Here is a 14,094-nt window from a genome sequence, read left to right on the forward strand (position 1 = left end):
AAGCCATTTGTTACAACTTGTAAACCCTTTACAAAACGTGCCTAATAAGACACATTTTAGAGGAAAGAGTGAACAGGTGCATAGTTTCATAAAAAGACAAAAAAAAAAAGATGTCATTGTAACCTAGACTATTTCTGATCAAAAAGATTGAGAGGTGTATTAAAAGCTTTATCTTCTGTCTTCCAAGCATGTCTGGGTTGAATAAATTGTCACTGTATCAGTAAAAAATCCAAGCCAAAAGTCTAGAGCTTAACTTGTGCATTTTTGCACCGAAGCTTTTGTATCGCGAGAGCAGGAGAAAAAAAAGTTTTGGAGAAAGTTGAGTAGAGTAGGGATGAGGAAAGGGGGAGAGACACAGTGAGTTTTACCGTTCTCATCCTCTGGAATGCATCAGCTCCTCTAACCTCTAATCTGTTCAAAATCAACACAACTGGATGCGCACTGGCAGACTCCAAAAGTTACGATGCGCATCTATTTATAGCAGCTTATCGAAAGGTTTGAGTGACTTTTCTTCTCCTCCGCAGTTTTCTTCTGAACGTTTATTCAGCAATACCTGCAAGTAAAAGTGAAGCAGTCCTCTGTCGGGTCTGAGGCGAATCTCCTGCTCAGGAGACAAGGTAACGACACACTCGTGCGCAATCTTGCACATTATCATTTTTTACAATGCATGCCTTTGCGACTCTGAGCTGAATGATTTTCCAACTTAATAATGGTAGAAATCATGTCAGACCAGCTGCTTCTCTGAGTGCAGCAGAGTTGTTTTTCTTTTGTGCGCAGCATCTCCTGAACTTCTCTCTGCGTCTTTTCCATTTTTTTTTTTTTTTTTTTTGTTTTGCAGCTTTGACTCCAGACTGCAGAGGTCGACGGGGCTGGGAAACTAGTTAAGGAGACTTTTATTCTACCGAGCATTGGAGTTGTACACTTGAGAGTGGATATGCCGGATAGTAAGTGTGAAGGACGGCTGCTGCAGTTGGCCGTGGCTCTGGTGGCCTTGCTGTCGCTCTGCGTCGAGCTTGGAGACGCTGCAGAGGTGGTGGACACCGGGGATAGCGAGCTGGTGACCAAACAGACCGACTCCAGAGCCAGCAGGGCCAAGAGGAGGGGAGGGACGGACGTCCTCAGAGGGTAATGTGACCAATAATCCCTAAACGATTAGACCAATTTGGGAACAATTTCCTTTGTTTTTTCCTCACTCTTCCACAGTATCAAATTATTTTCTTCCTTACATTTTAAATGAGCATCTTTCTGTGTGTATTTCATTATTTGACTATGAGCAGGTGTCTATTCATCTCATGTGTAACTTTCTGCTCCTTCATGATCATTGAAGGTCAGAAAAACACTTTAATAAGGCAGAATGAGACCCATGAGTGACATTGTCTGTGATGGGAAGTTTGGAGCAAAGTTTAGTAATTAAATACTGGCAAGAATATCACATTCCTGCTGCCTGCAATAATAAATTACATCCAAACAAAGGAGGCCATTGGTCGTGGTGTGTGGCTGTGGCAGAGAGAGAGAGAGAGAGAGAGAGAGAGAGAGAGAGAGAGAGAGAAAGAGAAAGAGAGAAAGACAGAGAGAGAGGGACTGACTAACAGCCTAATCCTCTTTCTGGCCAAAAACACCACACCCCAGTTGTGGATAAATCACATCTGCAGCTGTACACAGTGGGTCACTGCTGGAGAGGTTGTGTGTGTGTGTGTGTGTGTGTGTGTGTGAATCGGAGAGAAAGAGAGAGAGAGAGAGAGAGAGAAGAAAAGCAAGCAAGAAAGAAAAGAAAAAGGAAAGAACGTCTGTGTCCAGTGATGACAGCAAACAGCTGACGAAGGTCACACAGTAGACAGCTCAATGAGCATTCTCCACAGGCATTTTTATTTGACATGCTTTAAGTTAATTTATCAGAACATCTGGGTTCAGAGGCAGGAAGTGCATACAGGCTGCATACTGTGTCACACTGACTTACCAGTATAAGAATGTTTCAGACGTCCAGCCTTCATTACTCACCTCATGGATCTGTTTGGAGGTACAGTGCAGTTTATACACCGACACCTGGGTCAATATAGGTCCAGTAGATGATTACACTTTCACATATGTAGACCTGACATAGACCTGTAGGTGGCAGGATGGCTCAGGCATTCATCTTCATATCAGATGAAGGTGCATCGAATCTCTTCGAACACCTCGTGCAACATAATGCAGGTGTCGAGGAGTCAAACTGTTACATGGTGTGTCATATTTGCTTCATTATTGTCACATCTCCAAAAATATTTTGTTCTATAAAGGGCTGCGAGGCTTGATGTGCCTTATAATTCTCCACAAGAAACACTCCTGACCAGATCAGTGACAAATACTGTATATCTGTAGTAATTAAGTGAACACATTGAACATTTGGACCCACAGTGCATTATCCGCCTACTAAACAGCTGAATTTTGCTGTACAAGATGACTCTGGAAATATTATGGATATTTTATGCTTTTTTTTGGATGTGTGAAAAGATCATTTCAATAGTTTGGGAGAGGGCTGAGATGGAGAGACTATCTCGCTGTTTGTTCGCTAATCCTGCAAACTTTACTGGAGTTTTGACTCACACGGAGGTGAGTATGTGATGACTGAATTTTTATTCTTTAACTGGACCAAACCGCTTGTTGGAAAATCGCTACCCTGCTGAAGTGTCCTTGAGCAGAGCGCCATATTCCTGCTGCCTCCGGTTGTCTGCAGTCAGGACGAAGAAACAGGAGAATTGCTCCGACAGTATGTGGATCAGTAATCACCATCAGTAGAGAGGAAACAAGAGTCTAAGTATAGTCGTATACGCTGAGCTATGTGAATAAAATTGACTGGAGTTTACTCAAGAGTGCTTTGAAATATATGGCACATGGATGGTTGATTTTCTAATGGCGTGTCTCCGCAGACCCAATGTGTGCGGCTCAAGGAACAACGCCTACTGCTGCCCAGGCTGGAAGACTCTGACTGGAGGAAACCAGTGCATTGTTCGTAAGTATCACCTCAATTATTTTTTGAATATGTTCTTCATCACTATGAGCAGTGGTTTTAAGGTTCCCTGCAGTGTTTTTATTGGAGCCATTTAAGTTACTTTACAGTTCTGGGATGCAAAGTGAATGTGTGCTACCTGCAATTTTCTAACTTTAAGAACGATAGAATATTCACATTTAACATTAGAAAATAGTTTCTGCTGTTGAATTAAAAGCAGGAATTAAATCTACTCACTTGTTCAGTGAGTTTGTTTTATCTACAGTTCAAATCAGCAAAAGACTCTTTACCGTACTTCTGAATGAACTCTTGTTGCATTCAGTCCAAACAGGTAAAACTGAATGTCATGTTTAAGCTCCCACTTATGATTCACCTGCTCAAAATTACTGAAGAAAATAAATTCAAAATTTGCAAAACATAGTGCAATAAATATGATATACAAACAGCAAACATTATCTAATGCAAAATCTTAAAAAACTAGTAGATGCTCACTAGATGGTGCAAAAAGATATACAAAACAGATATTTTCTTGATCAGTCACATGTACATTCAAGTTTGAGGCTTTAATTTTGTCCATTTATTTAATTAATGGAACTCAATTTACATTGATAATTACGTTTACTAATTAGAGAAAAATCCTCTTAATCAAGCACATTCCGTGTTTTGTCGAGGACACTCACTTTGTCACTCTCGTCCACCGTAGTTTAGTTTTGGTTTAGTGCAACTAATAATTTTCTGGTGATGAACAGAAAACACGGCCTAAACTAGGTGGAACTTGGTCTTTAATTCTGGTTCATTTACACCGGCATTCTGGCAGTGGTTTCCTTTTCTAGTTTCTGCTCTCATTCTTCCCTACCTCTTCTCTCTCTCTCTCCCCCTCAGTAGACAGGAAGGTCTGAGAGGCCATAGAGTTGTGTGATTGCAGTCTGGCTGGTCGGCTGGCAGGATGCCTGTCGCGGCTCTAATGACATTGTTTAGCAGTGGGGTTCAGGGAGTAGGGGTCAGTGGCTGGACTCTACCTGATGGGAGCTGGGGGCGGGGGCCCATGCCAACAACAGGCTGTGGGAAAGGGAACGACTGAGCGAAAACAGCCAGCACCAACTAAACACACACTGGTACATATTTATGGCACTAAAACTCAAAGAAGAAAATAGCTTGGTGCTGTTACCCAGTGGACTTCTATAACTTAACCGTGATGAGGGTTAAAAAGAAGATTTAGCCATATTTGGACTGTGGTCTGTTTGAGATTTTGAAATATTATAGATGAGAGTTCAGGACGAGATTCAGATCACGGCCTAAGTTGCACCATATGAAATTCTAACCTGAAATTCAAAACCTGCCGCAGACAGGCTGACACGCAGCAGATACACAACTTGAATTTTCTCTCACGCACAATCAAGGACAAGCCCTGGCTCCAAGTGAGCATGGGAGAGTTATTTAATCTTGCACCTTACAGTGGACGTTTTTATGTTGTTTGAAAAGGTTTCATGTTCCTCTTTGCAGCTATCTGCCGGAGTTCATGTGGAGATGGTTTCTGCTCCAGACCCAACATGTGCACCTGCCCCAACGGCCAGATCGCCCCGTCCTGTGGATCCAAGTCAGGTTGTTTAACAGCACCTCCCCTTTCTCAACATGACACAGTGAACTCCTTTGAAACTCACTATCATCAGCTTCATGGCTTTTATTACTGTATATAGTGTGCATAGATGGGTGGGGAACTGGTACTCAGCCAATAGATAAACACTTTAATGGTTCATGGTATGGTTCATGTAAATAGGGGTGTATGTCAAAACCTTGTATTTCTTGGAAATCACGACAAGGACCACACCCCTGTCTTTGCATTTTTTTAGTAAAGGAGCTGTAATCTTAAGAAAACATTAACCGAACAGTAACAATAAAGATAAGCAATGATAGATTACAAAAAAATGTTATCTTGTCATATCATTTTATTTAGGACCAAAGCTAAAGAAATTGTAATTTTTTTTTTTTTGTTCAGACAAATGACACATCCCTTCTGTTAGTCTTCTCCTCATCATAAGTAATGAGCACTAACTAGCATGGTATAAAAATATGAGATACAAAGCCAAAAAATCTCCTGAAAACATCCCCTGAAACTGCCCCAAGATTGCAACAATTGATATACAGTATGTTGCAATCACGTTCTTGCAAATAGCGGTCAATCTTGTGGGTTGTTGTGTGTGTGTGTGTGTGTGTGAGCCGAATGGGTGTGTGTGTGCTTTGGAAGAGGTCCACAATCAACATCTCCTCCATGTTGCTCTATTGCAGCTCACATCGCTTCTACCCAATGTGCTCATCTGTTTGCGCACCATAAATTTCTAGGAAATTATATCTCAACATGACTTTCAAGAAACATGGTTCAGACTGCATTTTGTTTATGTTGTAAATCTAATCTATGTGTATGTGTATGTTAACTCTCTGTTTGTCTGTATATGTGTGTGTGTGTTTGTATTCTGCCCACAGTCCAGCACTGTAATATTCGTTGTATGAATGGGGGAACATGTGCTGAGGACAACTGCCTGTGTCAGAAAGGCTACGTGGGAAACCACTGTGGACAACGTAAGGATCACCTTGCAAACACCACAAGACCACTTTTAGACTTATTTAAGACAAAGATATACTATAAACCTCAATTTCTTCATGTTTTTTTAGGCTTTTCTCCAGTTAATTAATACTTAAAAGATAAATCTGGTTTATTAAAACTTAGGTCTCATTTTTGTATTTTCGGCCATCAATCCTTAATAACATTATAGTCACCAATTCATTGCTGAGATCTGGGAACATGGTGTATAGAGTGTACAGAGTTAAATTTGATTCATTTACAAGAAATGAGTGTGTCCTCATGTGCCGTTACATATATCAGTTCCTACCATATCCATGATATCCACCAATGTCATCTTTCCAACCTTTTAGGTGTCACCTCTGTTGTCTAAAAACATCTACATTGCTCAGTCTGCTGTCATGAAATGTTTTAACTGGCCATGGCTCCTTAACTTGCTCATGGTCTCGCTGTTTTTGTCAAGTTGCTGGTGATGTTTAACCCACGAGCGTCAAGGACTATAAAAAGATATTACATGTTGAAATACTGATGAGCTAAAGGACATACTGTTGAGTAAGGCTATCTTACAAAGTTAGATTTTTGGTAATTGTCATTATTAAAACATGGCAACGTGGTTTTGAAAAAAATTACAACATTTGCATTTATGAATAAGGAATAAGGAGGTTCTGGTGTACTTAGTTGGGAGAGGAAAAGGAGGGAAAAAGTAAAACTTTTACCAACTTTTACCAACTTCAAAGTGTCAGTTTTAAACATCTATCACAGTTTATTGAACTTCCTGATTCAACTTTGACCCAGCATACTTACAGTAGTTGTGTGTGCACTAGGGGTGTGCCCGAAAATACAAATACATTATTCGGCAAAGCACAAATAGGGTTTTTTTAATAAATATATACAATATTTTAAAAACTATTTGTATTCAGGAAGAAAAAAAAAACATGTCAAATATCAGCGCGCAGGTTGGTCACATCACTATCTCAGGCTCTCCCCTCTGTGCCGCTGTTATGCCTGTCAGTAGGTTTCAACAAGGGGAGTCACATCCACCTGCTACATGACACACATATCCTAATTTGGACATATCTCCCGGAGTTGAGGGTGTTCCCAAGAGATAAGGCTGAGCTACTGACACACAAAGTGCTCCCACGGGACTCTCCATAACCTGTTGTTCCCTTTCTCCTCTCCACTAAGTTAGGTTGTAAAAAATAGGCAATAATGAGCTGTCTCTGTGTTATGGGTGTATAAATAGGTAGAGGTCTGTTTGCAATTAGGCGATGAGTAAAGTTTTAGCTCAGTAGTCAGCACAGTCGTCTATGATCTGGGAGACTCCAGTTCGAGACTCAGTGTGGGGACCTCCTTCTTAAGGTAGTTTATTCATGAACACTTATTATAACACTTTAATTTCCCGAAATTAAAAGCATAATAAAAACAAACACAGGATTTTTAAGCCTCTTTCCACTTTTATTTGAAAACAAATAATAGTGCTGCCTCAACAAATACAGATACAAATACAAATACCGGGACTTCTGCACATCCCTAGTGTGCACAGCTTTTCTGTGTAATGAGGGATTATTACCGACATTTCAAGTGAGCTCACTTACGGTTTTTCCTCTAAATGAAGTGGTTTAGATACTATCTGATCAACGATTGCTCCATTCTCCATCTGACTTCTTCTTGATGTTGCTGTGTTTCTAGGGCAATTAATTTGGTGACTACAATGGTAACATAACTGATGGGGAAAATATTCCCCAAACCAAAAATATTTTTTTAATTCTTTGCAGCTCTCCGTAGTGTCCTAGTTTCAGTATTGTGTCATTGTTTGTTTTTCTCTTTTTTTTTCTTCTCCAGCGGTTTGTGAAAATGGCTGTCTTAATGGAGGAAGGTGTGTGGCTCCCAACAGATGTGTGTGTACCTACGGCTTCACCGGGGCTCAGTGTGAGAGAGGTAATAAGCGCCACTGCAGTAGGCTACTCAGCATTTCTCTCACTCATCTTACATCACACTGTCTCTGTGCTCTACATTCACTACTCACTACTGCTGAAGTGGTTTTCAAAGCCACGGTGCTGCTTTTATGAAAACGTGACTCGATGTTGAATGGCGGTTGTTTTTTGTGACTGAAGACAATTCCTGCTTAGTCATGCCACCAGCTCCAGGAATGTGGTTTGTTGTGGAACATTTGCATGAAAGCCTGAGCTCAGAAATTACCATTATTTTCCACATCTGCTCTGAAACGAGGCTCTGGGGAATGTAATGTCTTTCTAAATGTGCGCTGTTTGTTAACTGAAGACCTCCCAACCTCCTGTGGTTGCTCTCTGGCACATGTTAGCAAAGGCTCCAAAATATACAAGCACACGCAAAGCGAGTGCAGACTGCGCTGTGTTTTTGACTGAAACATGCGTGTATACGGGCATGTGTATGTGTTTTGTGTGTATGCTGGGGGTCTGTGGCAGTGATGACCTATAGAGGTCAAAGTGGTGACCTTGTAAAGCTAATATTTGGATTGGCAGCAGAGCTCCTAATTAGTACTGTCCCTTTTAACGAGACCAAGCTTTAGAGGCCTGTCAGATGGATCTGGCTCAGGATTTGTCCTTTAGTGTTTTCTTCAACACTGCAACTAATAAGACAGTATCTGGTTGCCTGGTGGGCTAGCGCCAGGCCTTATCTGCTGAAGCACACTTCTAGATGTTGTGACTTTGGTTTCCACTCTTTCCTGTGTAAGCTTGGCCAAAAGGTTTGTGAGATTGTTGAGGAATTCAAATGAGGGAGCCTTCTGAGCACGCAGTATGTGATAGATGGATTCATATTTTTCAGCGAAGGTAGGGAAGTACAAGGAATCTCATAAACTTCTTGCCGTTTTGTCTTATGTGATTTCAGATAAAGGCATGATATACTAGCTAATGATTGGACCACAGCTTGTTTTAAAATTTCGATTTGTTATCTGATGTGACAAGCATGCAGACTGACCACATTCACTGTCTGCTGGTTTATGAATGGTAGTTTTTTGTTTGCTCAATAGTGATGGTCTCTTTCTATGAGTGAAACAGGCTGTTTGTTGTCTGTGTGTGTGTCTGGAAACAGCTGCTTGGAGAACAGAACACAGCAACACAGTATACTAAAAATGTAGTCAAGGTATCCATGTGAGTTCATGTCTCCATGACATCCAAGATTTAGATATGCCTGAACCAGCCGGTACTGCGTCTAATTATAATACAGTGCTTGAAGTTGATAAATCGATAAGTTTTGAGGATTGTCGTGTAGGTCGTTTATTATCCAAAATTACAGTCTGGATCCAGCTTCTCGAAGGAGAGGATGTGCTGTTTTTTCTGTTTTGTATCATTGCTAATTCAATGGCTTGGGTTTTGGACCGCTGGTTAAAGAAAACAAGCAACGATTCATTGCCTAATCAAAAAAGTAATCAACAGATTGCTCAAAAATGAAATAATATACATTTCCGGGCCAATAAATTTATCAGATATTCGGTCATTCATCTTGCATTTGGTTGCACCAAGAGAGGTAGAGAAAGTAGGCCAATGGTTATGGTGGCATTTTGGGTTATTTTTACTGAAATTTCCTTGGCCAGTACCCATCACCTCCACTACCACCACCCAAGGGAAAGCCATTGCGCTGTCACACAAACACAAGCACATGCATGAAGTACATGTGCACACAAACAGTTTTTAATGCAATTTACAGGACCGTGCTCCATTATGGCATGATCTTATCACATTACCGAGAACACAAGATTTTCCACAAACACGTAATCTGACCGGGGGAGAAGTAGCTGCACTCAGGAGTCAGAGGTTTTGTGAGAGGTTGGATGTGAAAAGATCCTGGTGCTGTAAGTCCTCAACATGAATATATCTACAACTGCTGTAGAGCTGTGTGACTTTCAGCTGTATGCTGCTAGTGGTGATCTGCTGACTGGTGCTCCCACCAACAGGCACAGCTGACTGCATTGAAAATTCAGCCTGGTACATCAACGTATTCTTTGTTGCTTACAAATGTGATTTACGCTGGCATGTGGGATTGGTGAGATGCAGCCCCACTGCTGATGATTGCACGCAGGGCTCTTCGCTCCTGTTGTAGACTCGTTTAGCTACGAAGCAATAAAGTCAAGCTTTCAGTGTGACGCCATTGAGTTCATTTGGGATGGTGGTGAAAGACTGGCCTGAAACGTGGCAACATGTGAGTCAGTAAGTCAGCAACCAGAGCACGACGGGGAAGTCGGTCAGTCAGCTGAGGGACTCTGTTGTCTCTTAATGCCTCTCCCCTATTACTTTCCTCTATCAGGCTTTGTTTTAGCCCAATGCAAACCACAGTAGATAGGTAACCAAGTGTGTGTTTGTGTGTGTGTTTGTGTGTGTGCTCTAGTTGTTAGTCCTGAGAGGATGGAGAAATCTGCTGACAGGCCAGTAGGGAAGACCCCACCCAGATATAAGACCCCATAACACATGGGAACACACACACAAAACACACAAACGCGCATATACATGGAAGCATGTACACAAAAATCATGTATATGTTAAGGCATGTAAAGATGCTGTGAGCAAAGTCTGAGAGACTGAGGAAGGGTGGATATGGAAAAGGTGGACAGCTTTTTGTGTGTGTGTGTACAAACATTTTGGAGTTAATCCAGGAAACTCTTTTGACCCACTTCCCGGCGGGCTTCCCTCCTGTTCACACTGAGGCTGTTGTTGTTCATAAACTCACCGGTCCTTGAGGAAGCCAACATTTCTATTGTGTTCCAAAGTAACTGGACCTCTGTAGACATGAAATCGCTTGCTAATGAGAGTCAAAACAAACTATCTGCTCCCACATTAAGATGCATGTTTACTGAGACAGCTGCAGTGATATGCAAATGTTTCCAAAAGTAGAGCAGTAAAGCAAAAGTAAGAGCAACATTTTTGTAAGTTTTGGTCTGTTTTGAGATCATTTCTGGCTAGACTGCGGATGAGGGGTTGGGACATTGGCTCAGATTGTGCGTATGTGTGTGTGTGTGTGTGTGTGTGTTTGAGTGCGTTTGTGTGTGAACACGTGCGATTGCTCCCAGATGTACAGGACATGGGTGGATCCCCCAGCTGTACGCAGTTCATAGAGAGACAGTAAGATGACGGATGAAATGACACCACTTTCACCCTACAGCTGTCAGCCTCTCCCTGTTTACCTCAGCTGACTGTTAGTGCTGCACTTGTATTTGCTAAAAACACAAAGATCATGCTCAGTTCTTTGTGTTTTTAGCATTTGCTCTCCTCCACTAACAGTTGTAATAAGCAGGTATTATGTCAGATGGATTATGTGTGGCAGCCCGACAGTAATAACACATAAACCTTAATCTGATGAAAAGAGAAACTTGACTTCTTCACACAGTCTGCTGTACTCAGCTTATATGGGCGCCATGTAAAAACTTTCCGTAGTTCCCATAATTGCTTTTATATATAAGATGTATTTAAGGCACATACTGTAAGATCTAAGATACAGTAGATACAACTGGCTGGCTGATGTAAGATACAGTAGATACAACTGGATGAGTTTGTTGTCTTAAAGTTCATCATTGGTGAGATTTACATAAAATACAATATATTTAAGAATCACAAGAGAAAAGTGCTCATTTTGAGAGTTTTATAAATTACTGATGCATTGACCTTTGCAGGAACAGTTGGACATTTTGAGAAATATGCTAATCACTATAACTCTTATATCTGTCTGTTGAGCCAGGAGATGGTTATCTTAGCTTAGCATGAATACTGAAAACAGGGGAAAACAGCTAGTGAGCAAAGTTCCCCTACCAGTAGCTCTAACGCTCACCAATAACACGTTATAGCTTGTGAATTGAAGTGTAAAAGTGGTGCATAATCCCATGTAAAACTATGAACTGTTACATTTCAGTTCTTCTATAGATTAAACAAGATATAACATGTTAATTAGTGAGTTTTGGAGGTGTTTGTAAGCAGGCTTTGTTACGTTCGGACAGAGACAGGCCAGCTGTTTTCCCCTGTGTCCAGTCTTTATGCTAAAGTGTAAAAGTGTAAAGTATAGAAACAACATTGTGAAACTACAAATTGTTGTTTTTACGTTTCGGTTTTTGTACAGATTAAATTGACAAGATATAACCTGTTAATGAGTGAAGTTTTACAGGTGCTAGTAGGCTGGCTTTGTTACCTTTGGACAGAGTCAGTCTTAGCTGTTTCCTCCTGTTTCCAGTTCTCCTAAGGTACGCTAACGGTTGCTGGCTGTAGCTTTGTATTTAACTGCCAGATATGATATGAAAGTGATATCAGTCATCTTAATCTCCGCAAGAAAGCACATATGTGTATTTGCCAAAATGTTGAATTATGTCTTTAATGTTGTAGCTGGTCCAGCTGGTTCTATATTATACTAGTACTACATATTTCAAGTAGTTATGTTACAACGCATCATATAATCTGAGTTTAGCATGAAACCTAAAAGTAGTGAGTAACTTTGTAATAGTTATAAAATTCATGTAGTAGATTAAGAAGTACAAAATTTCCCTCTGAACTGTGGAGTAAAATATGAAGTTGCGCAAAATGGAAATACTAAAGTACTGTACAAGTATGTCCAAACTGTACTTGAGCACAGTAATTGACTAAATATACGTAGTTACTTTCTACCTCTGGTTATAAGGAGGGAGTAGATTTAGGAGTCGAAAGCATTCGTTATCCAGTAGAGCCTGAGCAGGAGGGAGTGAGAAAGAGAAGGAGAGATGACCCAGTTCTGTTTTACACAGTGCTGGTGCCAGAGGCAGAGAGACCGTGGAGGCTGTGGTGCACGTGACGGGTCTGGGCTGGGCCCCGGTCCACACGGGAAACGCACAATGTCTCGTTTGTTTTAAACGACTGCGCTGTTGGAACTGGTCTGCCTCTTTCCTCTCGCTGTCTGTTGTCTGCCGTGAAATGTGGAAATGATTTTTGCCTTTGGATCGTGTCCAGATTCTTTTGGGAGGGATGAGTTTTTCCCTCTCTCTTTCTCTCTGTCCCTATCTCTGTTTCACCGTCTTCCAATCTTTCACCTGATAAGATTCTGTAATTTTGTTAAATCTGTAGGGAGTTTGCAACTAAGGAGTGGTGTTTGGAGAGAGGATGAAGTGAGGGGATAGATGCATGCAAGCAGTGGGATCAAGGGAATGAGGTTTAAACGAGTTAGAGGGGGAGGAGAGATGAAGAATCTCGACAGAGGGACTTTCTTCACACTCTTGTGCTCGTATTTATTATAAGCTATTTCGTTTTAATTCTAGATTACTGCAGCTAGTGTGGAAATCACCTACTGTGCTCCATAGACACGCCCTGTCAGTCAGCCTCAGCCAGCTTCAGGGATGATGACCTATTCCCTAGATTGTGTGTTATGAGAAAAATACTAAAAAGCAGCACTCTATATCTTAAAAAAGTGACATTTCACCTTAAAAACATAATATGGATAATTAAAGAACTGATGATCATATAATATGTGCACCAGACTGATTTTTCATTGTCTGAGTGCTCTTGCTTACTTTTGCTAGTGTCTATTGCTCTCTGCAGCCGCCCACACAACTTTAAAAGGTTTTCCAGACCACTTCCCTATCTCTGCTTTCCTGTATTACACACATACACACACACACACACACACACATGCTCGTACAATGCACCTGAGAGCCAGACCGATTAAAATGCCAGGAACAGACAATGCATTCTTTATGGAGTGTGTTACTGTCCGCTGTGCAGCACTTTCATCACATATAATGTAAGTGAGTTGTAGATGTCATGCAAAATTACATTCCATTTGAGTGTTTCTCTTTGTGTGTGCCAGGCAGTTATTCAGTCACAGAATCAAGTGCAGGATGTAGGTTTTTCAACCTCGGTTTTAGCTTTATTTATCCCAGTTTTGGTCAAGATGTTTCAAAAACATACGGTTTTGCATTTTTTAAACATGACACACTTAGACCAACAAGTCTTTTTCAAATTTCTGTCAGGGTGTTCATCTGGCTCTAAACTTAGCTTTTTTTTGAATTGCGTTAGTTTGGAAATGAAGAGACAAAGTTAAGTTTGCACATAAACTCATTCCTGCTTTGCCTCTGCAGACTACCGCACTGGGCCGTGCTTTGCTTCGGTGAATAACCAGATGTGTCAAGGCCAGCTCACAGGCATTGTGTGCACAAAGACTTTGTGCTGTGCCACAGTGGGACGGGCATGGGGTCACCCCTGTGAGATGTGCCCAGCCCAGCCTCACCCCTGCCGGAGAGGGTTCATACCAAACCACCGCACCGGGGCGTGCCAAGGTAAAGTCTGTTCCTCTGTGTCTCTGTCTCTTTTTCTGTTTTTGTCTCTTTTCTTTTTCTCTCTGTCATCCTCCATCCCCTCGCTTTATTCGAGAAAAGTGCCGCTTCTCTCCTCTCTGCCTGTTTTAACTCCTTCTCCCTCCTTGTCTGCCTTCACCCCTCTCCCTCTGTCATCCCCTCATCTCTACCCACCATCCCCTCTCCAGAGGATTAGTTCTAATTGGGTTAAATTGGGGTGGGTGGCAGTGCCTCCCACATGTGTATGGA

The 14,094-nt window shown here is 41.4% G+C and overlaps 1 protein-coding gene across 1 annotated transcript in view; it reads left to right on the forward strand.

The window, feature by feature from the left end:
• The first annotated feature begins 339 nt into the window (after positions 1-339).
• fbn1 (fibrillin 1) overlaps positions 340-14,094 on the forward strand; it is a 66,136-nt gene continuing 52,381 nt past the window's right edge. Inside the window, 9 exon segments of the mRNA XM_067584685.1 lie at positions 340-531; positions 534-617; positions 839-863; positions 865-1,125; positions 2,907-2,989; positions 4,490-4,588; positions 5,468-5,563; positions 7,407-7,502; positions 13,630-13,827. Of these exon segments, the coding sequence (XP_067440786.1) occupies positions 435-531; positions 534-617; positions 839-863; positions 865-1,125; positions 2,907-2,989; positions 4,490-4,588; positions 5,468-5,563; positions 7,407-7,502; positions 13,630-13,827 (1,039 nt within the window). The 5' untranslated portion in view covers positions 340-434.

Source organism: Thunnus thynnus, chromosome 1 (genome assembly GCF_963924715.1).
Source record: "Thunnus thynnus chromosome 1, fThuThy2.1, whole genome shotgun sequence".
In the NCBI taxonomy this organism is placed as follows: Eukaryota; Metazoa; Chordata; class Actinopteri; order Scombriformes; family Scombridae; genus Thunnus; species Thunnus thynnus.